Consider the following 26,254-nt stretch of genomic DNA (forward strand, 5'->3'; position numbering starts at 1 on the left):
GCAAGCATTTTTTTTTTTTTTTTTGGCACAGTGACCCAGGAAACGCTGGTAGAGGAGAGGGGAAGTGGGTCAAGGGAGAGGGGAAAGCCAGTAGTGCAGGGGTGGGGTGGGGAGGGCGCTCGCGAGGCCAGCAGTCAACAGGGCGCAGTCCCACCAGGATCCTTTAGGGGGTGCACGGGACACACTTCAGCACGGCCGGTAAGGGCGATTTGAGGTCTTCATCCGCCATTCTTGCCCTTCTTGTGTTCACTGGTTTAGGGATGTTCATTGTCTTACTTCCTGGCACATCAGGCATGACTCAGGCTGGGCAAGGCTGAGTCCCTACACCAGCAGCATGGACTGAATCTGGGGTGTGTTGGAAATGCAGACCCCAGACCTGCTGGGTCAGAACCTGCATTTTAAAAGGCCTCGGGGTGATCCAGGGCACTTTGCATAACTGAGTTTCATAACTGCCGGTTCCTTTTCTCCTTCTAAGGATGAAAATGGAATCGCTGGCCCAGCACTACTCTGACATTCCCCAGGAGGAGGAGGGAGTGCGGTGCCTCCTCCGTAATCAGGTACAATGTGTCTCAAGCCCCAAAAATAGAGCCACAAAGGGATGACATACCAGCTGCTTTGTGTGGGGGCGTGGCTCCTTCCCCTCCTCCAGTTTTGCTCAGGTATAATTGACAAGTTAAAAAATGTGTATACTTCAAGTGTTCAGAGCAGATAACTGGATATAGTATACCTTACCACAATCAAGTTAATTAACACACCCTTCATTCTACAGTCTTTTTTTTCTGTATCTGTGGTGAGAACACTTGTGATCTTGCTGTTTAATCACTAAGTCAAATCTCTTTTGTGACCCCACGGACTGTAGCCCACCAGGCTCCTCTGTCCATGGAAGTCTCCAGGCAAGAATATTGGAGAGGGTTGCCATTTCCTCCTCCAGGGGATCTTCCTGATCCAGGGATCAAACATGTGTCTCCTGAGTGGGTACTTATGATCTACTCTCAGCAAATCCAATACACAATGGGGAAAGGACAGTCTCTTCAATAAATGATGTTGAGAAAACCGGATAACCACGTGCAAAAGAATGAAATTGGACACATCTTATACCACACACAAAAATTCACTTGAAATGGATTAAAGACTTAAATGTAAGACCTGAAGCTGAAAAAAAACTCCTAGACGAAAACATCAGGAAAAAGCTCCTAGACACCAGTCTTGGCAATGGTGTTTTGGATAGCACACCAGAAGCACAGCGACAAAAGCAAAAAATAAACAAGTAGGACTATATCAAACTAAAAGGCTTCTGCGCTGCAAACGACAATGAAAAGGCAGCCTACGAAATGGGAGAAGACACCTACAAGCCGTACATCTCACAAGGGGTTAATACCCCAAATACATAAAGATGCGACTGTTCCTAGAGGCTTGGACTAAAACAGCTCTCCAAAACCTCCATCTGCTGTAGAACATCTCACAGCGGGAGACAGTAGCTGCAGCCCACCCCGGCCAGGCTCACTCACCGCACAGCGCCTGCACTTCGTGCGCTGCCCGCCTCCGCAGGAAGACTCGGTGAGCCTCAGAGTTCTCGTAGGCCTGCAGCTCGCGGATGTAGCGCTGCTGGTCTTCATCCGCCTCACAAACATACCTCTGGAGGAAGGGGCACAGAGATCCTGTGAGACTCCCCTCATCTGCAGGGGGCTGGTGGGGTCCCCTTGTCCAACTTGCCGTGGTCTCTCTAGGATGGTACCAAGAAGCTATTGCTCATCTTCTACTTGCATACCTCCAGGGGTGGAAACCTCACTACCTAACAGCAAGTTCACTCTTTGTTCGAATGACGCAGACCATACGGAAGGTCTTCCTTCCAGTCAACTAGAACCTGCCTCCTTCTGGCTTTCACCACAACTTATGTGGTCTGATGACTGCAGAGGAGGGCTACTATCAGTGGCCCCCACCCCCACCGTGGGACCTCACACTTCTATTCAATTATGGCAGTGCTTAAGACATCAGCGCTTAACTTTGTGCAGGGTGCTGGGTGGAGAACAGGTGACAAAGAGATGAATCAGATCCAGCCCCAGGCTACCTCATCTGCTATTGTTTTCCCTCTATCTGGAACACTTGTCTCCTCCCCTGGCCAAATCTTACTTATCCTTCAAGATCTATCACAGGACGTTCACCTCCTGGAGAATTTCTCTGATGCCCCCAGGTTGGCTCGGGCACCCCCACATTGGATTAGATGCCTCCTGGATACCACCCCCTGGCCCTGGTAGAAACCTCTGTCCTAGGCACTCCTTACACTGGATTGTATGTGTCCACTCTGGGGGTCCTGACCCCCTAGACTACGAACTCCTTGAAAGGAGGGACTTGGACTCACCTTCAGTCACAGAGGCTGGCACCAACTGGTGTAACACAGGGACGTGTGTGTGTGTGTGTAACCCAGGGACATGTGTGTGTGTGTGTGTAGCCAAAATTCACTCTAAGAATGCCTTGTCAAGTAGTTATTATTCACAGTGAATATTTTATGCATCTGATAATTTGAAATAAATTATCATGTTAAGCAAAAAACTTTTAAAGCATTGATGTGTTGAACTGGGGGCTTCCCAGGTGGCATTAGTGGTAAAGAACCCACCTACCAGTGCAGGAGATGTAAGAGATGTGGGTTCAATCCCTGGGTCGGGAAGATCCCTTCGGGGAGGGCATGGCAACCCACTCCAATATTCTTGCCTGGGGAATCCATGCACAGAGGAGCCTGGCAGGCTATGGTCCATAGGGTCACAAAGAGCTGGGCATGACTGAAGCGACTTAGCATGCACGTGTTGAACTGGTCCTAACAAAGTATGGAGCTGAGCATGGGCTCTTTCCTCGGGCTTCTGGAGCCTCTTTCCACTGGGCACGTGGTGCATGGCCTCTGTCCCATTCCTGCAGGGACTTGACTCTACCAAGGAGACAGCTGACAATGCTGGAGCAGAGCTTTTGAAACTATGACTTGGAGGAGTTCCAGACACAGCAGCTGGGGCAGCGAGAGAAGGAAGGATTTCTGAAATCGTGAAAGTAGCTCAGAGACTCCCTAAAATCTTGGATCAGAGGTTCGGCCTCTCCCTGACTCATAAGAGCTGTCCTGTGCTTTGTAATCATCATGCTTATTCCAAAGACAATTGTCATTTTTGTCTCAGCTGCTCACACTGGAATGTTGGCTGCTTAAGCCCCTGTGACAGGTGGGGACTAACCCTAACCATCTTCACCCAACTTAGTCACAGAAGTTTTGCTTTGATCTCATTTACACGTTAGCAGGGGTGTGTGGTGGGAACATTTCTTCCCCACTCCTGATGTTTCCTTCTGTAAGGGGGGAGCTTAATCCTGCTGGCCTCTCCAGGATCACCCTCCCCTCCATGTGGGAGGAGGGGCTTATCAAAGGGTAAATTGGGAGCCAGAACCAGAGATGCTCCTGAGGCCCCTTCTGTCTCCTCCCCTGAGACAGGACAGAGACAGACAGCCAGGGTCCCAGGCTGCTCTTGGCCAGAGTCAGGGGCTTTCCCTGGCTGTGATGGCCAGGGTTTGTCCAGTTGTCTGACTGGCTACTGGATCTACTTCCTGAGTGGTTACAGATCTGAGTAGCAAAGGGAGGGATGCTATTAATTGATACCATGCTCTCTAATTAGGATTTCTCTGTAACAGTTCATTTGAACCAAAGGTTTTCTATGGCAAAAAAACTGGAAGTGCAGGGGTTAAAGAAACTCATCTTAGAGTTTTTGCATTTGACCCAAAGAAATGACACTTTGGAGGCAGCAGGCTGTTCTGGGAAAAGTACGGGCTTTGGGGTCAGACATACTTAGAAGGAGTTTGGGAGGGCTTCTTGTAGGAGGTGATGCCATAGCAGGCATGACTTGATCAGGGTAACTGGAATGTAGTGGGGGACGAGGTGGCAGAAGCTGACATTGGACATAAATGCCGTGATAAAAGCATGACTCTATCCTCTAACTTAGTGTTGCTTCTTCTGTGACCCCAGAACATCCTCCATAGGAGGTTAACAGGAGCTCCGTGCATAAGGGGTTCCACAGTGGATTGCTTTGAGAAAGCCTTTCACGAGAGGTGGCAGGGACTCCCGTGCCCTAGAGTGCTGTGCTCCATCTCACCCTCCACACCTCATTCCAGGAGAGCATGGACTTCATCTCAACTATTTTAAGTGAATCAAATTATACCAAAAGGCTCCAAAAAAAGCCCCACAGAGGGAAAAAAATCTATTTCCCTTGATCTGCTCCAGGATTTCCTAAACTTATTGGACAATTAACCATTTTTCATAGATTCACCATTCTGCCTGACAGTTTGGGAGATTGTGGAAGCCAAAGCCACAGAGACCAATAATTGCTTTTAAGGGGTGAGGTGGGAGGCACCTCGTGCCTGTCTTCTTGAACATTCCCTCTGGCTCCAGTATGAAAAGATGGCCCGGGGGGAGCAGCCCCTAATCAAGGCTGCAGACAGCCAGACCCAGTTCTCTGTTCACTCCACACAGAAGAAGACTTACTTGCTTTTCCTCTTGTGGCAGCTGAGCCCACTGAGCGGCCAGCATCTTTGTGATTTCCGGGAAAGGCAGAGTAGGGTGCTGGGCCCTCAGCTGGCTCTTCTGTTCATTCAGGAATATCACGTAACTGCACCGGGAATGGAACACACACACAACAGCGCTGAGCTGCTGCCGGAGGGGAGGCCCTGGGGCCTGCTGCAGAGACTCCCACTTTCAGGTTTTCATGAAAATCAATAGTCACGAGTTTGTCCATATTTTTCAATCTAACCAGTGAAATGGGGGTTATTTGAAGATGGGGAAATACTTGAATTGCTGGCTTATCCAGAGACTGATGGAAGACTTAAGAGGGATCCCCCCACCACCACAGGAAGGGCGTGAAGACTGAGTGGGCAACTTGCTCAAGCCTACTTGAGCCTCAGTTTCCCCCTCTGTGTTATGGACATAATATCACCTGTTCATGGGGTTGTTCTGTGGCTCAAATGCTCCAAGTACAAGCCCTCCCACCCTCCTGACGAGGGATTTGTGTCAAGGCAGAGGGAGAAAGTCTGCAGGTGTTGGAGTGAAACAAACCAGTCTTTGGACCAAAAGCCATGTGCACTGGAGTTATGGGAAAACTGAGAAAAGAACTTCATCCTTTGAAACGAGTGAACCTTGAAGATAAAGAGAAAAACACTCAAGATTCCAGGGGAGTCAGGTAGCCCTCAGAGCAGTGAGAAGTGACTGGCCTGGGGCCTCTTTTCTGCAGCCCAAGATTCAGGGGATGAGGCACAGATCTCAGGGCACTTGGGGGTTGCATTTTGAGCCTTGATGAAGGATCACTAGCTCACCCAAGGCTGTGGAGCCCCAGGTATCACAAGCCTGGAAGGGAAACCAGACACACTGGCCCTACGGCCACCCACCTTCTTGTCTGTGACTCAAGCCCAGCTCTCCTTTGAGTATCAGAACCATATTCCAGCTTAAAGAACTAAACAACCCTCTTTCACTCCCCGTGTGTGAGACCCCGTAACAATCAAGGGTTCTGAACAACAGATAAAGGCTGAGATGGGACAGAGGCCATCCAGTCTCGGCACATAGCACAGGCCATGTGGTGATGCTACCTTAACAGTGGGACAGGTGATCGCCCCGTCTTACCCTGTCGTAGGAGCACGAGGAACAGCAAGATCCCTCGGGGGTTTCCTTTTCTTGCCTTTAGGCCAGCCTCCTTTCCTTCTCTGAAAGAGTAACATGCAGGAAGACCTCAGGATTGTCAACCATGATGGACCATATTTGAGTCACAGTCCACAAAACGGCAACACACTAAAGGCCTCGCCACACTCTACCCACAGGTCCTCTGATCTCCCGGCAGCTCTGCAGAGTAGAGATGGTCATGCCCTGAAGATGAGGGAACCGAGGCTTGGAGGAATGCAATCACTGCCTGGGTGTCCCCAGCAGGTGCGAGAGCCGGGGATGTTCCCTCCCATCGTGTTATGACCGTATGTGTTTAGTCGCTCAGTCATGCCCAACTCTTTGCGACCCCATGGACTGTAGCCCACCAGGCTCCTCTGTCCATGGGGATTCTCCAGGCGAGAATAATGGAGCGGGTTGCCACGCCCTCTTTCAGAGGATCTTTCCAACCCAGGGATCGAATCCAGGCTTCCCACATTGCAGGCAGATTCTTTACCATCTGAGCCACCAGGGAAGCCCAATCACCAGGAAGCATATGGCCATATGATTGGGCACAAACAAGAAAGCAACATGATATCTGGGTGACTAGGTTCAAGGTGAGGGGGTGGGGATGGGGCCAGGCCTTGGTATGGAGGCAGGGCATTAACCTCTGAGCTTGACTAGCTCAGCCTAGGTTCCCATCTCAGCTCAGCCACTTCTCTGTCATGTGACTGCAGGCAAATTAGTAACATCCCTGTGCCTCTGTTTCCCTACTTGTAAAATGGGAACCATAATGGCCTGAACCTTGCAGGTTGTAATGAGGATTAGATGTGGAAACAATCATGTAATCCTTAAAACAGAGCCAGGCACACAGTAGGTGCTCACTAAATGCAGGCTGCCATGGTCACACGCAGACCCCCTGTGGCAGCCAGTTCTCAGGAGAGAGACCCGAGCTGCAGCTCTCTCTTCTGCTGAGTGTGTTTCTCGGTTCATCAACAGTGCCTGCACCCTTGCTGCCACTGGGATCCTGGACCATGCTCGGAGGCTAGAGGGCTGAATAAGATGCAGGCCTGGCCCTCAAGTGGCTCAGTCTGATGGAGGAGGTCTGGGGCATATAAATAATGGCAACAACTCATTTCAGGGACTAAGGGTTACAGAATGATAGCCTGGACATCCTTGCATTCAGGGATCAGTTTCAAATCATTCCTAAACCAAACACACATAGGTGCCAAAAATGGTGGCAAATAATCCATATGTGGCCTAAAAACTTCTGTTTCAGATGTTTCAGCTTTCCAGTTTTCAAAACTCCCTCCAAGACATGCCCATTTCAGCTTTCCCAAGGCCAGGAGATACACAGCTGGTCAGTGGCCCAGCAGGCTGGCTGGGAGAGGATCTGATTCCGCCACAACCAGGCCACATGTGCTGGGGGCCACAGGACAGAGGAGGTCAGGGCAGCACCTGGCACTGGGGACTTAAGGAACAAAAACATGCAGAGGCAAAGAGCCAGGCTAGCAACCACACGTGTTAGAGAATTCTGCAGAGCACCTTGCAAGGCTCCAGGCATGCAGTAGGTGCACAATAAACGACACTCTCCTTTGCTCACTCCCATGTGATTGATCCCCAGAGTCAGAAAGGGAATGACAAGCCTTTCAGGACCCTGGAGAGCTCCCGGGTTCTGTGGTCAGCTCTGATTTCTGGTAATAAAAGCTGAAACCATCTCTATAGTCCGGTTCACCAAGAACTTTCCAACACACGTGTTTCTGAATTTGAGTCTCACATTCCCTGCTCAAAGGAACTCTTTTAATCACCCTACAACACAGGAAGACACTCAGAAAGATGACGTGACTTGGCCACCGAATGGCCAGGCTGACAGTCGGAGCACACCGCAGCTTCTGTTAGAGCTGTGCCTTCTCAGGGAGACCCCACAGCTGGCTGGAGTCACATGGGAGGTAGACCAGGTCACCTGTGCCCTGCATCACAGTGGCCTCCTCCTGTCTGCCTGCTCAGCTCCTCTGCGGAAGAACACAGGGAAAATTGCTTGCTTTTAACTGGAGGAAACACTTTCATATATTTATTGTTATTTCTCTATATTCTAGTTTTAAATATCAAAAATCAAAGTAAAAGTGCTTATCATTTTGCTGCCATCCTTGGCCCTTTTTTCAGCTTCTTTATTCAAAGAAAATCCTTCCTGAGCGTTTTCTGCATTTGTCCAGAAACCATAGTTACAGAGACAAAGACACTTGGAAAGGCTGCAGGGATGTTTTTCTCTGAAGCTTTTTTGTTCTCACTGAATTTCTCACACAGGATTTAAACCAAATTGACTCTGCCCTAAATAGAGCCACGTCCACAGTGAGCTGATCATTAGCACTGGGTGTTACTATGTGGAGAACATTTCCCACACACTTGAGTACATTTGTTTAAAAGGAAAAGGAGAAGTAGAACATGGCTGAGCAAGGAAAGACATTGCAACAAAGTGCAGTAAGCAGGAGAGCAGAAGATCAATGGATGGGCAAAATTCAAGGGGGAAATAAAATCCATCTCAATAGGATTCTTGACCAGCATGGACCTTTCATGTTCAGATTGCAACAGACAGGGGATTTTGGATATTTGGTTTTATACACCAAATTTTCTTTTACAAAGAAAATGTCCATTGGGAGTCATCAGGGTGCAGCAGAAGGTACAGTGTGGGGGCTTGAGTGACAGGTATGGGCTGAGTCCCCGGATCGGACACACCATGAACCTGAGTCCCCTCTACCTCTGCAGCTCCTAACTGACACAACAAATAATTACCTTAAATGTAAATGGGTTGAAATTTTCAAAAATGCTAGGAAACAATTCTCATAGCCATCAGTAGTTCAGTGTTGAGTTCATGAATAGTTTTTAAAGTTTGGGACAAACTGTAGTATTTGCTATTTGAAGTACTATTTGTAATTGGCATATTACGATGTAACATTGGTCTTCATTTCCAACTTAAAACGCCTAAAAATGCCTAACAGGTTTTTAGATTTGTGAATTTTAGTTGAAATGTATTTTATGATGTTACTAAACCTGCAGAAATATTGAAATATTTCAGAGAACTTATTCACTGTACATTTAATTTATTTTATTTATAAAAGTTATGAACTGTAGAAAGTTTTACTTGTTGGGTCAAATGCTTGTTGCTTCAAATGCTTGTTGCATTTGAAGTGCTAGTTACAAGAAAATCAAATACCTTCAATGTATAAATGCTATTAAGTTTTTAAAGGACTCTGGAATATAAGTAAGTTTGTTTAAAGAAATTTAGTCTATTCAACCTGAATCAGCTCTGTCAAACATTAATTAAAAGCCTCATTTAAAATAAATAAATAAATAAATAAATAATGGTGGTGGGAGGGAGGGTTGGGAAGCTGGCTGGAGGTGGAGGTGGTGAAGTTTATAAATCTAATTAAAAATGAAGTTGCATTTCCATTTTCCAAAACCACCCATCCACCAGCGTACTGTGTCACTAGACATTATGTACGATTTTACTTTGCGACAGAAACCATTACATTTAAAAATTCATTACAGCAAGGTTAGTTAGACACATGATGGATGCAGCTTTAATCCTGCCATATATTATTACAGTTAAAATGTAAATGATGAAAAATATTTTGTGCTTATCAACATTTATGTGGAAATGTGTTTTACAGTGATATATGGTGTTATATTTCTATTATTGTGATGAAAAAGAAAGCAATACAAAAAGACGAAGTGTTTATTAAAACATGAAAAAAAAAAAAAGAAATAAATGGTTTTGCAGCACTGAAGAGATTATAGAAAGTAAATAAGCTAGATCAGACCTGTTTTATATAGTAATTTTATAGTTTATTTTAATTATTTCAGTTGTAAAATATTGTTATACTGTTAATTAGTTCTGATTGTTCATATTAAACTATTGTAATGCAAATAAATAAATAAATAAATCCTAAAAAAAAAAAAAAAAGGTAGCACTGCAGTAGGTGAGCTGTCGTTTGTAAAGGGCCAGGGCATCTCGGCATACAGCAGCGTTCAGTGCGTGTGTTCATTTTATCCATAAGGTAGAAAAAGCTCCAGAACAAATCAATGAACTGGATTCTACAAGGCAACTGAGCAGGTCTCAAGGAGAAGGATACTTTCCTGTATGTAAAATCATGTCAACCATTTGGGAACCAGACCAATGCTCAACTGATGATTATAATCACAGTTAGGGAAAGGATCTTGGCCCCAGTGGTTTTACAACTCGCCCAGAAAAGTTCTGGTGATTTTCATGTGGGCAGAGCTTTGTTGAGGGGCATGCAGCATCCCCTACCCCCACCTGAATACTGAAGATGTTTATTACACGATGTTATCTGCATCACATGTTTAGACACCACAAGAAAAGTTAAACTGTCAAAGGCTGGCTTCCCATCTTTAGATATCATGATCCTAACTTAAAACAAAATTCTAGTTCATTTGTTTCTGAAATACACACACTACAAAAGAAATATTGGGCTGACCAAAAGATTCTCTTGGGTTTTTTTTTTTTTTAATGTTCTTATGGAAAAACCCAAGTAAACATTTTGGCCAACCCAATACTTTTTCTGTTTTTCTAAAATGACGGTTACTAGACATTACAGCATCCTGTTGCCTAGCTTCTCATCTCAGTTTTAACCAGGTTTGCAGACTAAAGCCAGAGAGGTAATGATTCTAAGCACAGTGGAGGGTGGTGATGAAAGCATGAATTCAGGAGAACTGTCCAGATTCAAGTCCCAGTGACTCCATGTTCTGGCCCTGAAATCTTGAGCACATGACCTAACCTCTCTGCGTACCAGCGTCCTCCTCTGTGCAATGGAGATACCAGCTCCTACCCCAGTATCTTCAAGGATTAAATGAGTGGGGTCAGGCACCCAGGTGTTAGGGGAGCTGTTATTGTTACTGCAGTCAGCCCTCTTGCATTCTAAATCTGCTCTACCACCTTCTGCACCTCTTACCTCAGGAAAGTCATTAGTCCTTTCTGAGTCCCCCTCCACCTAGTAAGTGGAGCTGGCTTGTTGAGAAGGTCATTGGGGAAGATCTCTGCAAAGGAAAGTACTTTCCCAAATCAATGCCATGATTTGGAACTAAGCCTTGTCTCTAAGAGATGAAAAGGTCCTGAGTTAAGCTCATTGCACATTTCTCTGGGGGCATGACAGACACTGCCAGTCATCTATTCTGCCCCCCTCCATTAGGAATTGAAATTTGATTATCAGCTGGGCAAGGCCACCTGGGATAAATATGTTTTTCAGCCTCCCATGCAACTGGCAGCCATGTGACTAAGTTCTGTCCATTCAAAGTAAACTGAAGTATACTATGGAACTTCTAAAACATATCATTCAAGGAAGGGACCTATTTTTTTTTTTTTTAACCTCTTCCTCCTACCTGCTGGCTGGAATGCAGACATGAGGGCTAGTGCTCAAGCAGCCACCATGGACCATAAGGCATCACGATAAGGACGGTGAGGCATTATGGATCCGGGTCTGGCGGCTCTTCTGACTGTGGTGTGGTATCTGTGTGCTTGCGTGTGTGTGTGTATGTGTGTGCTCAGTCACTCGGTCGTGTCCACCTCTGCAATCCCATGGACTACAGCCCACCAGACTCTTCTGTTCATGGAATTTTCCAGGCAAGAATACTGGAGTGGGGCTGCCATTTACTTCTCCAGGGGATCTTCCTGACCCAGGGATTGTACCCATGTCTATTGTATCTCTTGCACTGGCAGGCGGGTTCTTTACTACTGAGCTACCTGGAAAGCCCAAATTACTATTATCTGGGGAGTTTTTAGTTATGTGAAGGTGAGCCTAATCCTAACTGGTGCAGAGTACTGCTTCTTTTTGGTATTTCTCAGCAGACCTGGTTATGTCTTGCTGTACTTTCACAATAATAAAGTAAAAAGAAAAAAGGTTTTTTTTTGTGCACCTATTATGGACCAGACCTTTCAGTATGCAATAGTTGTTTAGTCTTTAGAAATTTCTTTAAAGTGGTTCAGGGGTAAAGAATCCACCTACAATGCAGGAGATACAGGTTCAATCCCTGGATCAAGAATATCCCCTGGAAGAGGGCATGGCAACCCACTCCAGTATTCTTGCCTGGAGAATCCCGTGGACAGAGGGGCAGGCTACAGTCTGTGGGTTGCAAAGAGTCAGACACGACTGAGCATGCATGCAAATAATGTTATCCCTGTTTCACCAAGAAGTGACTGAGTCTTGAAGAGTTAACACACCGTGTGCAGTGTCACAGCTAGAAGATGACAGAGCCGCACTTCCAATACCCATCTGTCTGCCTTCCAAGCCCACCTTTTTCCCACTTAGCCACCACTTAACCACCATGGTGCCCTCCATACCAGCCCTCACCAAGTGCCTTTCCCACAGAGAAAATGGACCAGGTCATCCCCCAGGTAAGAACTGCTCACATCACCCCAGAACCTTCACCAAAACCCCAAGTTTCCTGGAGTAGTCACGCTCAGGAGCCAAACCCTTTAAGATCAAATCCTGCTCTGCCAATTACTGTGTGACTCTGAGCAGGTTCCTCGACTTCTCTGTGCTTTGCAGTGTCGTGAAGGTTTGAAAACATAATGCCCAAGAGTGCCAGCCCAGAACCTTGAGCACAGAACACATTTAACACGCAGGTGTTATCACTTGTGTTATGATGCCACAACATTGCAGCATGGGAGGCCCTCCAAGCCTGGCCTGGACTGCACTTGCCTTTGGTTCCTCTGAGTCCTGCTCCTTTGGGTCCCCCGGGTCAGTCAGCCTAATGTGCTGCGTGGGCAGAGACGCCAGGTTCCAGCAGTAGGTCTGGATCACAGAGCTCCCGGGTAGCAGGCTGCCCGTCCCATTTGGAGGTGGGAAAAGGAATTCTGTGGGTACTAAAACAGCAAGAAACAGCCACATAAGGTCTGAGATATTGCAATCACCTTCCCTCCTAGAGTCTGTCCAGCACAGGGACTCTGTGATGTGAACATTTGCGTTTCAAATGCCCACAAGTGACAGCAAATGCCTACAACCTGAGTCGATGGTCATTTCTCTTGGTTCAGCCCCCAAGTCTCTTGAGTTAGCTTCATACCATCAGCAACACAATCCCCTGCTGGGATCATGGGTTCCTCTTCACAAAGTCAGGGCGAAATTCAGACCAACTTGGCAGAGTTGTTGAAAGGCCTATTCACACCACAGGTATTTACAGGATGCCAACTGGGCATGCTGGGTGTGGCAGACAACAGAGTAGAACTGACAAACAGTCCCTCCTCGAGTTTACACTGTGAGGGTGGGGGGTTAAACCCAAACTTACAGAGTCCTCAGAGCAGCACATGGCCCTTAGTAGGCTCTCAGTAATGTCACTTATTTTACTGACATTTTAAATCGGTGCATTTATAGAAATCTATCCTCTGAGAATATCGAGGATGTTGTCTGCGGTCAAATAAACTCCTGACCTCCTGTGAAGGAGGCAGAATGGTAATTATGATCCCAGTTTACCCAAGGGAGGGAGGTGGGAATGGGACACTTGATAGCTCAGATCTGAGGCTGAAGCTTCAGCTGAGGCTGATACTCCAAAACTTTGGCCACCTGATGTGAAGAGCCGACTCACTGGAAAAAACCCTGATAGTGGGAAAGATTGAAAGCAGGAGAAGGGGATGACAGAGGATGAGATGGTTGGATGGCATCACCGACTCAATGGACATGAGTGTGAGTAAGCTCGGGGAGATGGTGAAGGAGAGGGAAGCCTGGCGTGCTGCAGTACATGGGGTCGCAAAGAGTCAGACAAGACTGAGCAACTGAACAACAAATAGCTCAAATCTGTTAGATGTATGCACGATCCCCCCTCCCCCCACACACACTTGACTGTAGCTGTGACTGTAGATGAAGTACCCGAAAGCAGACTGATTCCAGAGAGACGCCTAGAATCACACAGGTGGGAAAGGCAGGTGTGACTGAACCCAAGCCTCCTGGCTGCCAGTCCGAGGTCTGTCCTCTGCCTTCAACCTGCACACCTTGTGCTTCCTCACGGGGAGGGGAAGGTAACAACTTTCAAGTTACCATTCTGAAGTGGTATCCCGGTTCAGTTCAATTCAGTTGCTCAGTCCTGTCCGACTCTTTGTGACCCCATGGATTGCAGCACGCCAGGCCTCCCTGTCCATCACCAACTCCTGGAGTTTACTCAAACTCATGTCCACTGAGTCAGTGATGCCATCCAACCATCTCATCCTCTGTCCCGGTAAGTATTAATTAACAACCACAATGCAGGAAACAGACCCTGCCAGAAAGTTCTGGATGCTGACTTGTCTGAGGGTGAAGAAAGACAAGAAGGTATCCACTGACTTCCCTCTCAGCTTCCTGGGAAGGGGAAATGCAGCAAAGAGTGATGACAAACTCCAGCATTCTGGAACTTTCCTTGGCTTGTATCCACATGGCCAAGCCTGATCCCGTCTTGCAATCCATCACTAGGACTATTCTTGTTTTTTTAACGGTATTTTTGTTCTGAATCATAACTTATAGGTATGACTCAGAATTGGGGGGGGGCATTCCCATGGGTGATGGTAAAGGGCAGATAACACCCCTCCCTGGTCCTCCAGCACACAGGGCTCTTCATGTGCCCTTCCAGAGCTAGTCTGTGCATTTACAAACACTCCTGTACCCTGCATAATGGCAAACTGGGTGCACTGAACTTACTTTTCTTTTGTTGACTACGTCTTTGAGTACTTTGTGCACCAGCCTATTCAGAGCTGATGCATTTTCTGGTGAAAGGGGCCTGGAATTCTGCTGTGAGGAGGGGTCACAGAGCAGTTAGCAGACCCAGGAAGAAATGCATGTTCCTCCTGGCTTTGAACACATAGCATTTCATGCATGCAGTGGGCTCTCTAGAAAATTGTTAAGGGCATGTGTGTTTCTAATTCAGATAGACTCTGGATGACACATACCCCTCCATAGGGCTGAATCCATTTTATGCCCACCAGCAGTGCAGGACTCAACCTCCTCTCGAGGATCCCTGCTGTTGGACCCACAGGTGAGAATCCCACCACTTCCCTCTCTGCTCACATCTCTCTATGGCACATCCCCCTGACTTTGGCATTAAGTTCAGACCCCCTAGCCTGGTATTCAAAGCTCCAGGAGGCTGGGCCCTCATGTCTCAACTAGTCTCACATCCATACAAATGATATAACTGACTCCAAAAGGTGGTGATAAAAATGGGTGATAATCAGGTCCTTTATGCATATTATCCTATTTAATCTTCAGCATGACTCTAGTTGCCATGGCAACACCCACAGGTAGGGAAAGAAGTTCAGGTCAGTGACTCTCCCAAGTGCCCAGAGCAGGGCAGGGCAGATAGGACCCCACCCCTCACCTTGGGTTGCCTACTCTTTCCATCTCCCCAGCCATCTCCCCAAAGCAGAAATCTTCTCCTATCCAGTACAGCCCGACTTCAGATGCCCTCATCCTGTTGGGCCAGCCCCAAATCTCCCCTGCCTCTCCCCCCCACTCTTCCAAGCATCCAGGATCAGCAGGAAGGAGTCCATTTGGGGGGCTCAGTTGATTCATTCATACAGTGGACAGGCATTAGGACCAGGGTCAGACAGAGTACCAGGCCACAGGCAGCAGCTGCAGCAAGAGCAGTGGCTGACAATACAGACATCAGGGAGCTCTAAGTCCATATTAAGTCCCAGCTCCTAAGTGGGCAAAGTGGTTGCAATGGTGCTTGCTTTGCCTAATACTGAGGCTCTAGAATGTTCTGTGACCTGCTCAAGATCTCCAGTCCAGAGACAAGTGGTGCTTGTTCTGGGGCCTTGGCCTCCCCACTGGCTGGACAGTACAGTGGTCACACCTAAACCTCAGCTAGAACTTGTGATCCCGGAGCCAGCTCTGCCACCTGTTAACCACATGGTCTCTTGTTCCTCAAGTTTTCTCAGCTGCAGGACTGGGCTACTAAGAGGCACTGTTTATTATAATGCCTGGCACCCAGGAAGCAGGCTATAGTTAAGGACTGCTGGTAGCTTAACTGTCCTCAAAATCCGCATTGGAACGTGATAATCCAGTGTGCGAGTTCAACTTTAAGTTCACATGCCACCTGCCCGCAGGTGACAGAAACACATTAGTCAGGAGCAAATCACAGGGCTTATCATGAAGGGCAGGAAACGGACTTTTTCTGCATAAAGGAAGGTTCTGGACTGAGACCTGGATCTTTCCAGCAACAGTGTCAACATTTGCGCGGTAGACGCGGAAGCTCTGATACCCACCGACCTGGGCTCGAATCCTGGTTACGTAAGGACCCGTGGGGCCGCGTTCGAGTCACCGAATGTCCTCTATTTTTCACTGTGGAGCACAGTCCCCGCCCCCAGGTCGCCAGGTCGTTACGCGGGACAGGTGAGAACAGCTTCGCTGAGCCGAGAGCTGCCCTATCGCCGCACAACGCAACAACTCTCATGAGCAGAGTCGCCGGCTGACGCGCGCGCGTCCGGCCCCAGCAGAGGCTGGTGACGGCGGAGGGGGCTGGGATCTCAGGCTGTCATCGGAGCCGGGGTCGCCTCTCCATCAGCACCAGCGGCCGCAAACGGGGCCGGACCCGCTCTGGGGCCGCGCTGGGGAGGAGATGAGGTCATCGGCGCGCCAGGGGCGGTGGCAAGGGGCGGGCAGATGGGCACCTGCGCCTAGGAACTCGCGGGGAACGGACTGGCCGGACAGAGGCCCGAGTCACGTGCCAGGCCCTGGGCACCACCCCGGGCATCCACACCCGCGCCGCGGGGCCGGGCTGCACCGGGACGCGCCCACCCGATCCCGGGGAAGACCCCCCCAAACTCCCAAGGAACGGGGCGCGCGCGACCGAGGGGAGGGGCCGCAAGTCCAGCCACTGACCCGCAGCCTGGCCGCTGTCCCGCTGCATGTCGCCCGCCCGCCCGGGCCGCCGCCTGGCCTCGGCCCAGCAGGGGCACCCGCCCAGCGCCGGCCGCTCGGCCCCGCACCCTGGGCTCCGTTTCCGACCCGCCCCGCGCGCCGTAGGCGGGCCCTCTGGAGGCGCCACTCGCTGAGCGAGTGCCCGGGGTGCGGGCTTTGTCCGCCCTGGACCGCGTCGCGCCGCCGGGACGTGGGCGGGCGCGTGGGGCGACAGTTCCAGTTGCGCAGGGCGCTCCGGGCTCCGGGCTTTCCGAGTAGCCGGGGACTGGGCGGGGCCAGAGAGGGAGGGGCGGGGACTGGGCGGGGCGGAGGAGTGAGCAGCCCCGCCCTGCTAGCGAACCCCCGCCTTGGTTGCTGCGGGTCCCTCCGCCCGCCCCCTCAATTACATAAGTGCCCCTATTTATACGTCTCTGAATATTTTCAAGCCACGGAGGAATACATACTGTATTAGCACTGTGGCGAAATTAGAAAACTCAAAGCAACCAGCCCCCTCTCCCTGAATCCTGCCCCTCAAAGCCAACAACCTGTTAATCCACGGGGGTGGCTCCTTTAGGTTAATATATATGTATATATAAATACACTTTCAAAGATAATTCTAAGCATTTAGAGATGGCCACGAGCTCCACCCCCGCGGTGGCAACACTTCCACATTCACATGTCTCCATCCAGCTTGTGGCAGGTGACCTGAAGGCAGTCACGGGTTCAACACACTCTCTGTGTGTAATTTTGAGGTTGCCTATAGGAATGCACGATCCCTGGATTCGGAGGAGGTGGGTTCACCAGCCTACCTCTGGCTGGGTGATCTTGGGCTGGTTACTTCATCTCTCTGGGCCTCACTCTCTTCATCTGAGAAGTGGGGATAATAAATCAGTTCAGTTCAGTTCAGTCGCTCAGTCGTGTCCGACTCTCCGCGACCCCATGAATCACAGCACGCCAGGCCTCCCTGTCCATCACCAACTCCCGGCGTTCACTCAAACTCATGTCCACAGAGTCGGTGATGCCATCCAGCCATCTCATTCTCCATCGTCCCCTTCTCCTCCTGCCCCCAAACTTTCCCAGCATCAGAGTCTTTTCCAGTGAGTCAACTTGTTGCATGAGGTGGCCGAAGTATTGCAGTTTCAGCTTTAGCATCAGTCCTTCCAATGAACACCCAGGACTGATCTCCTTTAGAATGGACTGGTTGGATCTCCTTGCAGTCCAAGGGACTCTCAAGAGTCTTCTCCAACACCACAGTTCAAAAGCATCGATTCTTCGGCGATCAGCTTTCTTCACAGTCCAACTCTCACATCCATACATGACCACGGGAAAAACCATAGCCTTGACTAGACGGACCTTTGTTGGCAAAGTAATGTCTCTGCTATTTAATATACTAGCCCATTATATAGGATGGTTGTAGGGGTCAATGAGTTAATAGTCCTAAAGTACATCAGAGGCACTCAACGAATGTGTTAGTTATTGTTTCTGAGGTCCTTCCTCTGCATGTATCAAGGGTAATGAGCAATAACTGTGTAAAAACATAATTTTGTCTTTTCATACTCAGCACAGCTCCCCACTCCATTCCCTTATTTTTATTTTTAACCAACCAGTGGCTTCAACAAATAAGCCACTAAAGCTCTCTGTTCCTCAGTTTCTTTCTATAGAGAATAAAGAGAGCATTAATAGCATCACAGGGATTTTTGAGGATTAAATGAGATGCTGTGAGGAGTATATAGACTTGCTGAGTACCAAGTCTGGTGTGCATTTCCTAGCTAATGACATAAATAGCTACTCTTAGCTGGTGTTGTCCATGTCCACAGGGAAGCCCCAGGGCTGAGTCAACCTGGGCTGGGACTCCAGAGCGGGAAAGGAGTCCAGGAATCCAGAGTGCCAGTCCTTCTTTCACCAGTGGAGGAAACTGAGTCCTGGACGGGGAACGTGGCTTCCCCAAGTGATGGTTCTTCCACCTCCCCATGCATCTTCTCAATTCAATCTAACTAAATGCAGTAAATGCAGGATGAGATTCCCCTCCTTGCAAAACTGAGTTAAGAATATCTCTTAAATCCTTGCGATTCGCTGAGAAAACTATGAAACAGAAGAACATTCAAATGAGATTTATATTTTCATACATTAGACTACATAAAGCCACTGGAATCTCATCAGTAAAGTGTTGATAGAGGAATGGTTAAATATGTGAGTGGAACAGAAGATAGAACCAAAATTAAATCCCAGAATACATGTTAGGTTAATTTATGACAAACATAGTTAATTCAGAAAAATAGAATTATTAGTCAATACTATTAATTGGCTAGCCATCTGGGAAGAAAAAAGGATGGACTTCAATCTAATTTCAAATACAAAAGTAAATTCTAGATGGATTATAGACCTAAATTAATAAAGCGAACAACTGAAACTCCAATACTTTGGCCACCTCATGTGACGAGTTGACTCGCTGGAAAAGACTGATGCTGGGAAGGATTAGGGGCGGGAGGAGAAGGGGACGACAGAGAATGAGATGGCTGGATGGCATCACCGACTCGGTGGACATGAGTTTGAGTGAACTCCAGGAGTTGGTGATGGACAGGGAGGCCTGGCGTGCTGTGACTCATGGGGTCGCAAAGAGTTGGACACGACTGAGCGACTGAACTGAACTGAACTGAAAAATAATACAAGACATTGGGATCCCAATAGCATGCTCAGCTAGGCAGCTCAACTGGAACACCCTCCCAGATGAAAGTACTGAGATGGAGGATTATTTATAACCAAAGCCTTGGCTGAACCCACAGGGAAATACCCAAGAACCACACAAAAAAAGAACAATCAGCCCAGGCTAGAGTGGTTATTAACAGAGACGTCTGAGCGCCACTGGGTACAACCACCTACAATACGAACTTCAAGTTTTAGGGACTCACGCTGGTACGGTGGACCAATGAAAAAAACCTGCTCGTATCTGCTGCGTTTGGGAGGAAAAAACACAAATGATACAAATGATAGTCTCTCCTGATAATTTGAAGCCGGAGGACAGCTCCCATGTGTGTCTGAGTTTCAAATTTGCCCTGCCCCGAAAGTGAACACCCATCAAACTAAATTAAAATAGTTGTAAGATAGTATTGCCCCTTGGTGGCGCTAGTGGTAAAGAACGCACCTGCCAATGCAGGTTTGATCCCTGGGTGGGGATGACCCCTGAAGGAGGGCATGGCAACCCACTCCAGTATTCTTGCTTGGAGAACCCCATGGACAGAGGAACCTGGCAGGCTACAGTCCATGGGGTCGCAGAGTCGGACATGACTGAGTGACTTAGCACAGCACACACCACCCCCTGGAGCACAAAATAAGCAGATACAAATGCTTTCTGGAGAAAAGGGATCTCCAATCCGGGCCCTTCACCATATATGAGCTCATAATAAAAATTACCAGACACAAAAAAATAATGCAATATAAGTGAGAGTCTGCAGTTCAGTTCAGCTCAGTCATGTCTGTCTCTTTGCGACCCCATGGACTGCTGCATGCCAGGCTTTGCTGTGTATCACAGTCTCCCGGAGCTTGCTCAAACTCATGTCCATTGAGTCAGTGATGCCATCCAACCATCTTGTTCTCTGTCATCCTCTTCTCCTGCCTTCAGTCTTTCCCAGCATCAGGGTCTTTCCCAATGAGTCAGTTCTTCTCATCAGGTGGCCAAAGTATTGGAGCTTCAGCTTCACCATCAGTCCTTCCAATGAATATTCAGGACTGATTTAGGACTGACTGGTTTGATCTCCTTGTAGTCCAAAGGACTCTCAAGAGTCTTCTCCAACACCACCGTTGGAAAGCACCAATTCTTGGGCGCTCAGCTTTCTTATGGTCCAAGTCTCACATCCATACATTACTACTGGAAAAACCATAGCTTTGACTAGATGGACCTTTGTCGGCAAAGTAATGTCTCTGCTTTTTAATATGCCGTCTAGGTTGGTCATAGCTTTTCTTCCAAGGAGCAAGCATCTTTTAATTTCATGGCTTCATTCACCATCTGCAGTGATTTTGGAGCCGAGGAAAATAAAGTCTCTCACTGTTTCCATTGCTTCCCCATGTATTTGCCATGAAGTGATGAGACAATGCCATGGTCTTAGAGAGTCTGCTGCTGCTGCTGCTGCATCACTTCAGTCGTGTTCGACTCTGTGTGACCCCATAGACGGAAGCCCACCAGGCTCCCCCGTCCCTGGGATTCTCCAGGCAAGAACACTGGAGTGGGTTGCCATTTCCTTCTCCAATGTGTGAAAGTGAAAAGTGAAAGTGAAGTAGCTCAGTCGTGTCCGACCCCTAGCGACCCCACGGACTGCAGCCTACCAGGCTCCTCCATCCATGGGATTTTCTAGGCAAGAGTACTGGAGTGGCTTGCCATTGCCTTCTCCGTAGAGAGTCTGCAGTTAACGTTAATTTAGGATCCTCAAGTATTTCTGAGAGTAGACAATTAAATCAAAGACTAAAATTTATCATGTATAAACATAAAATTTTAAAAGAAATAAAAACAAAATAAAAAGAATTCAAAGAACAAACATCAAACAAAATGATCAGGAACATTTGAAAAAGAACCAAATAAGCAACTGAAATAAGAAGTATAATCACAAGAATAAAAACCTCAATTGATGGATGAAGCAGATTGCTTGTCTGAAGATACAATTAGTTAACTAAAGGACAGATTTCAGGATGTTACCCAAATGCTACTCAAAGTGACAAGGAAGTGACAAATAGGAGAGAGAGTTCTAAAGACACACATGATAGAATGTAAAAGTCTAAGCTGAAAAAAATGAAAAAGCCTCAGTGACTTGTGGGCTATCAAATGGCTATATAATTAGAGTATTGGAAGAAGTACAGCAGGAAATAATATATAAAGAAATAACAATAAAAAATTTTAAATTTGATGAAAATTACAAACACAAAGATCCAAAAATATCAACAATCTCCAAGAAGCATGCACACCACACACACACACACACACACACACATGCATGCATGCACACACACACACACACCCCAATCCATGTCTGACATTGCTGAAAATCACTAATAAAAAAGATAATCTTAAAAGCAGTCAGAGAAAATATTACATCAAAAGGAAAGCAAAGGTTAAAGATCTACACTACCTGAATTTTCAAGATTCAGTATGAAGTCTGTGGTATTGGCATCAAAGACAGACAAATAGGTCAATGGAACAGAATAGACTCCAGAAATAGACTCACACATTATGTGGTCAATTGATTTTTGACGAAGGTGCAAAGAAAATTCTGTAGAGAAGACAGTCTTTTCAACAAATTGTGCCAGAACAATTGGATATCTATATAAAAATGAATTGTGATCCGTACTTTGAACCATGTGAAAATTACCTCAAAATAGATCATAGACACATAAAAATAAAAATTATATAAATTCCAGGAGAAAACATCAGAGAAAATTGCTGGGATTTAGGCTTGGGCATGGATCTTAGGTACAATACCAAATGCATGAGTGGTTGTGTGCTCAGTCGTGTCTGACTCTTTGAGACCCCATGGACTGTAGTCCACCAAGCTCCTCTGTCCATGGAATTTTTCAGGCAAGAATTTTGGAGTTGGTTGCCATTTTGTACCCCAGGGGATCTTCCCAACCCAGGGATCAAACTGGCATCTCGAGTCTTCTGCATTGGCAGGCAGATTCTTTACCACTGAGCCACCAGGAAAGCCCAATACCAAAAGCATATGACATTGATAAAACGGAAAAGACAAAGGACATACTAGGAGAAACTGTATGATTATATAAATAAATGTGTATCAACTTTTGCAACAAAACAAACCCGTTTAAAAATATCAAAAGATTTGAATAGAAACTTTATACAAAGACATATTGACAGCAAGTAAGCACATGAAAAGATGTCACAGCATTAATCATGCAAATGAAAATGAAAATTAAAGGTACAATGCCCTACCACTGCACACTTATGTGAATTCTAAAATTAAAAAGGCAGACCATGCCAGGTTTGGGCAGGGATGTGGAGGAACTGGAGCTCTCGTATACTGCTGGTGGGAATGTAAAACAGTACAACCACTTCAGAAAACACTTTGTCAGCTCTTAGAACTGGTAAACATGCATTTGTTACCTGTTGTTGTTTAGCCGCGCAGTCATGTCTGACTCCTTTGTGACCCTGTGGACTATAGCCCACCAGGCTCCTCTGTCCTTGGGATTTCCCAGGCAAGAATACTGGAGTGGGTTGTCATTTTCTTCTCCAGGGGATCTTCCCCACCTAGGGATCAAACCTGTGCTTCCTGCTTTGGCAGGCGAGTTCTTTACCACTGAGCCACCCGGGAGCCCCATTTGTTACCTGACCTGGATTTTACAATCTTAGATGCATCTCCAAAAGAAATGAGGGCATATGTTCACACAAAAACTTATACATAAGTGTTCTCAGCAGCTTTATTTATAACAGCTGAAAACTGCAAACAAGCCAAACGTTAACATGTGAACGGACAAGCAAATGGTGGTGTATCCATCCAACAGGATACTTCTGAGCAAGACAAGGAGTGAACTACTAACTGGCACTACAACCTGGATGAATCTCAAAATAACTGCCTAGTGAAAGAAGACCAGGAAAACACCAGGAATGAGAGGTGGGTGTGGGGGAGGGGTAGAGCCAGGAAGGAGGGCTCAGAGAAAGGCTCCAGGGAACCTTCAAAGGATGACTATGTTCATTATCTTGATTTGTGCTGATGGTTACATAGGTGTCTACACGTGCCAATGTTTATCAGCATGTTATACATGTGCAGCTTATCTTTACTAATTTTCCTTTGATAAAGCTGTTACAAAAATTATAATTGACAGCTTTGAGCAAATATAATTACACCACATCTGCAATGCGGGAGACCTGGGTTTGATCCCTAGGTTGGGAAGATTCCCTGGAGAAGGGAACGGCTACCCACTCCACTATTCTTGCCTGGAGAATTCCATGGACAGAGGAGTCTGGCAGGCTACAGTCCACTGGATCACAAAGAGTCGGACACAATTGAGTGACTTTCATTTTTTTTCAATGGCTCAGAGGTTAAAGCGTCTGCCTCCATTGCGGGAGACCCGGGTTCGATCCCTGGGTCGGGAAGATCTCCTGGAGAAGGAAACGGCAACCCACTCCAGTATTCTTGCCTGGAGAATCCCATGGACGGAGAAGCCTGGTAGGCTACAGTCCACGGGGTCGCAAAGAGTCGGACACGACTGAGCGACGGAACGGAACGGATAAGAAATATCGAAGTAAAATAATGGAGATTAGCACAAAGGAAAGGATGGGAGAAGACTGGAATACAAGGTTCACATTACATGGGAAGTGATAGGTGTTATTTGAACTAGACTGTGATAAAAGGTGCATATTATAAATCCTAAGTCACCCAGTAAAAAAAAATAAAATAAAGATATAGCTGAAAAGTCACTAGAGGATAGAAAATGGGATACTAAAAGCACTTAATTTAAAATTAAAGAAGGGTAAAGGGGGAAAAAAGGAATAAATAAGTGGGAAAAACAGAAAGCATATACCAAGAAGGCAGACTTTAGCCCACATGTATTAACAATTACATTAAAAATGGATGGATTTACCACTCCATGGAAGAGGAATAAACAGGAAGACCCAATGATATGCTGTTTACAAGAAATCCTCTTTAAATATGAAGAAAGATGGGCTGAAAGTAAAAGTCTTTCGAAAAGTAGACCATTCAATATTCTTAAGGATAAGAAATTTCATAAGGCTATACAAATATCAGAAAAGAAACAGACTTTACAGCCAAGAGTTTTCACAATGATAAAAGGATCAGTTCGTGAAGAAGACATGACAGCCTTAGTTATGTACATTTGTAATAATAAAGCTTCAAAACACATGACTGAAAGTGGCAGGACTGAAAGGAGAAATGGACAAATTCACAATTATAGTTGTAGACTTTTTGACACCACTCATTCTCGTGGTAACTGACAAAAATCAGTAGGCGCGTAAGATCTGAACAGCCTTATCAACCAACATGACCTCATCGACATTCACAGACTTCTATATCCATTGAAAGCAGCTATTGCATCTTTTTAAGTACAAATGGATAATTCACCAAGATAGATCCTGTGTCAGACCATAAAATACATCTCAATAAATTTAAAAGGGGCAAAGATATACAGAGTATGATCTTCACCAATGGTAGGATTAAATTAGAATTCAGAGTTAGAATTCAATAACAAGAAGATGTATATAAAATCCCCCAAGTATTAGGAAATTAAGCAACACATTTGTAATTGATATGTGGGTCAAAGAAGAAATTAAGGGATTGACTGGAAACAAGGGGAAACAAAATATTTAAAATTGAATCATACATATTATGTATATAAAATTAGTGAACTACTTAATTGAGTTTCAAGAATAGAAGCCACAATTAAAATACTGGACAAAAACCATGTAAGCTGAGAGGGACATGATTGAGGTTAAAAGTACTTGTTGTTTGAGATGATAACTGAGAGTTTGATTAATTTAGGCTTCACAAAATAAATATGGTGAAACTTTCAGGTTAATCACTGAAAAGATGAAAATAAATTAAACCTTTCAAAGAAAGGAAAATAGAATAAGAAAAAAGTTCATGTAATCTAAAGGCAGAAGAGAGAGAAAAAGGAGAAGAGAAAAAAGCAAGACAAAATCAGATGGGTAGAAATAGCTCCAAAGAGACCTACACTTATGATCTGCTTAGGTGAACAAGCTGATTGGCTTAGGCTGAAGTGTTATTGCTGTAAAAATTCAAAACCCAAGTATACAAGCCACACTTGAAGTGTGAGAAGGACACAGGAAGGTTGGAAGTCAAAGGATGAAACAAAATCTATGAAGTAAAAGAAAGCTGTGGTAGCTTTTACTATTGAACAAAGTAAACCTTAAATTAAACCATCATTAGGATACAGAAGATTACTACCACGTCATGAATTCAGCAGCAGGAGGCCGCAAGCTAGAATTCCGTGCATGGTATACGGAACAAAGATGGAGAGAACTAGAAGGGGAAATCGACAAATCCGCTGTCTTAGTGGGGCAGTTCACCATACCTCTTTTTAAAATTTTATTTATTGTGGTGAAATATAACATAAAGTTTACCACTTGAACTATTTTAAGAGTACAGTTCAGTGGTACTGAGAATATTCACATTGACACTGTGCAGCCATTACCACCATCCATGTCCAGAACTTTTCCATCATCCCAAAGTGAAGCTCTGTATCCATTAAACAGTAACTTCCCAGTTTTCATTCTCCTTAAGCCCGTCATAACCACCATTCTACTTTCTGTGTCTATGAATTTGACTACTCTTGTTGTTGTTCAGTCACCAAGTCGTGTGTGACTCTTTGCACCCCCATGGACTGCAGCACACCAGGCTTCCCTGTCCCTCACTATCTCCTGAAGTTTGCTCAAACTCACGTTCATTGACTCGGTAATGCCATCCAACCAACTCATCCTCTGTTGCCTCCTTCCATTTTTCCCAGCCGTCTTTTCCAATGAGTCTACTGTAGGGACCACATATCAATGTAATCACACAGTATTTGTCCTTTCATGGTGGTCTTATCTCATTGAGCATAATGTCATCCATGTTGTCACATGTGTCAAATTTTCCTCCTTTTTAAGAGTGAATAATATCTTGGTGTGTGTGTCTGTGTGTATCAGTCACATATTATTTATCCATTTATCCATGGATGGATACTTGGGTTGCTGCCACCACTTGACCATTCAGGTGTGACCTAA

General features: G+C 46.3%; 1 protein-coding gene across 1 annotated transcript in view; it reads right to left on the reverse strand.

Annotated features, from left to right (window-relative positions):
* LOC129561620 (uncharacterized) overlaps positions 1-16,605 on the reverse strand; it is a 34,279-nt gene extending 17,674 nt beyond the window's left edge. The window contains exons 1-5 of the mRNA XM_088836105.1: positions 16,501-16,605; positions 12,361-12,524; positions 5,636-5,715; positions 4,508-4,631; positions 1,509-1,635 (exon numbers count right to left, since the gene is read on the reverse strand). Coding sequence (XP_088692231.1) covers positions 1,509-1,635; positions 4,508-4,631; positions 5,636-5,715; positions 12,361-12,524; positions 16,501-16,528 — 523 coding nt within the window. The 5' untranslated portion in view covers positions 16,529-16,605. The remainder of the gene's footprint in view (positions 1-1,508; positions 1,636-4,507; positions 4,632-5,635; positions 5,716-12,360; positions 12,525-16,500) is intronic.
* Positions 16,606-26,254: the final 9,649 nt, after the last annotated feature.

This window comes from Moschus berezovskii, chromosome 5 (genome assembly GCF_049115385.1).
Source record: "Moschus berezovskii isolate FMDL1 chromosome 5, NW_MosBer_1.0, whole genome shotgun sequence".
Classification (NCBI taxonomy): Eukaryota; Metazoa; Chordata; class Mammalia; order Artiodactyla; family Moschidae; genus Moschus; species Moschus berezovskii.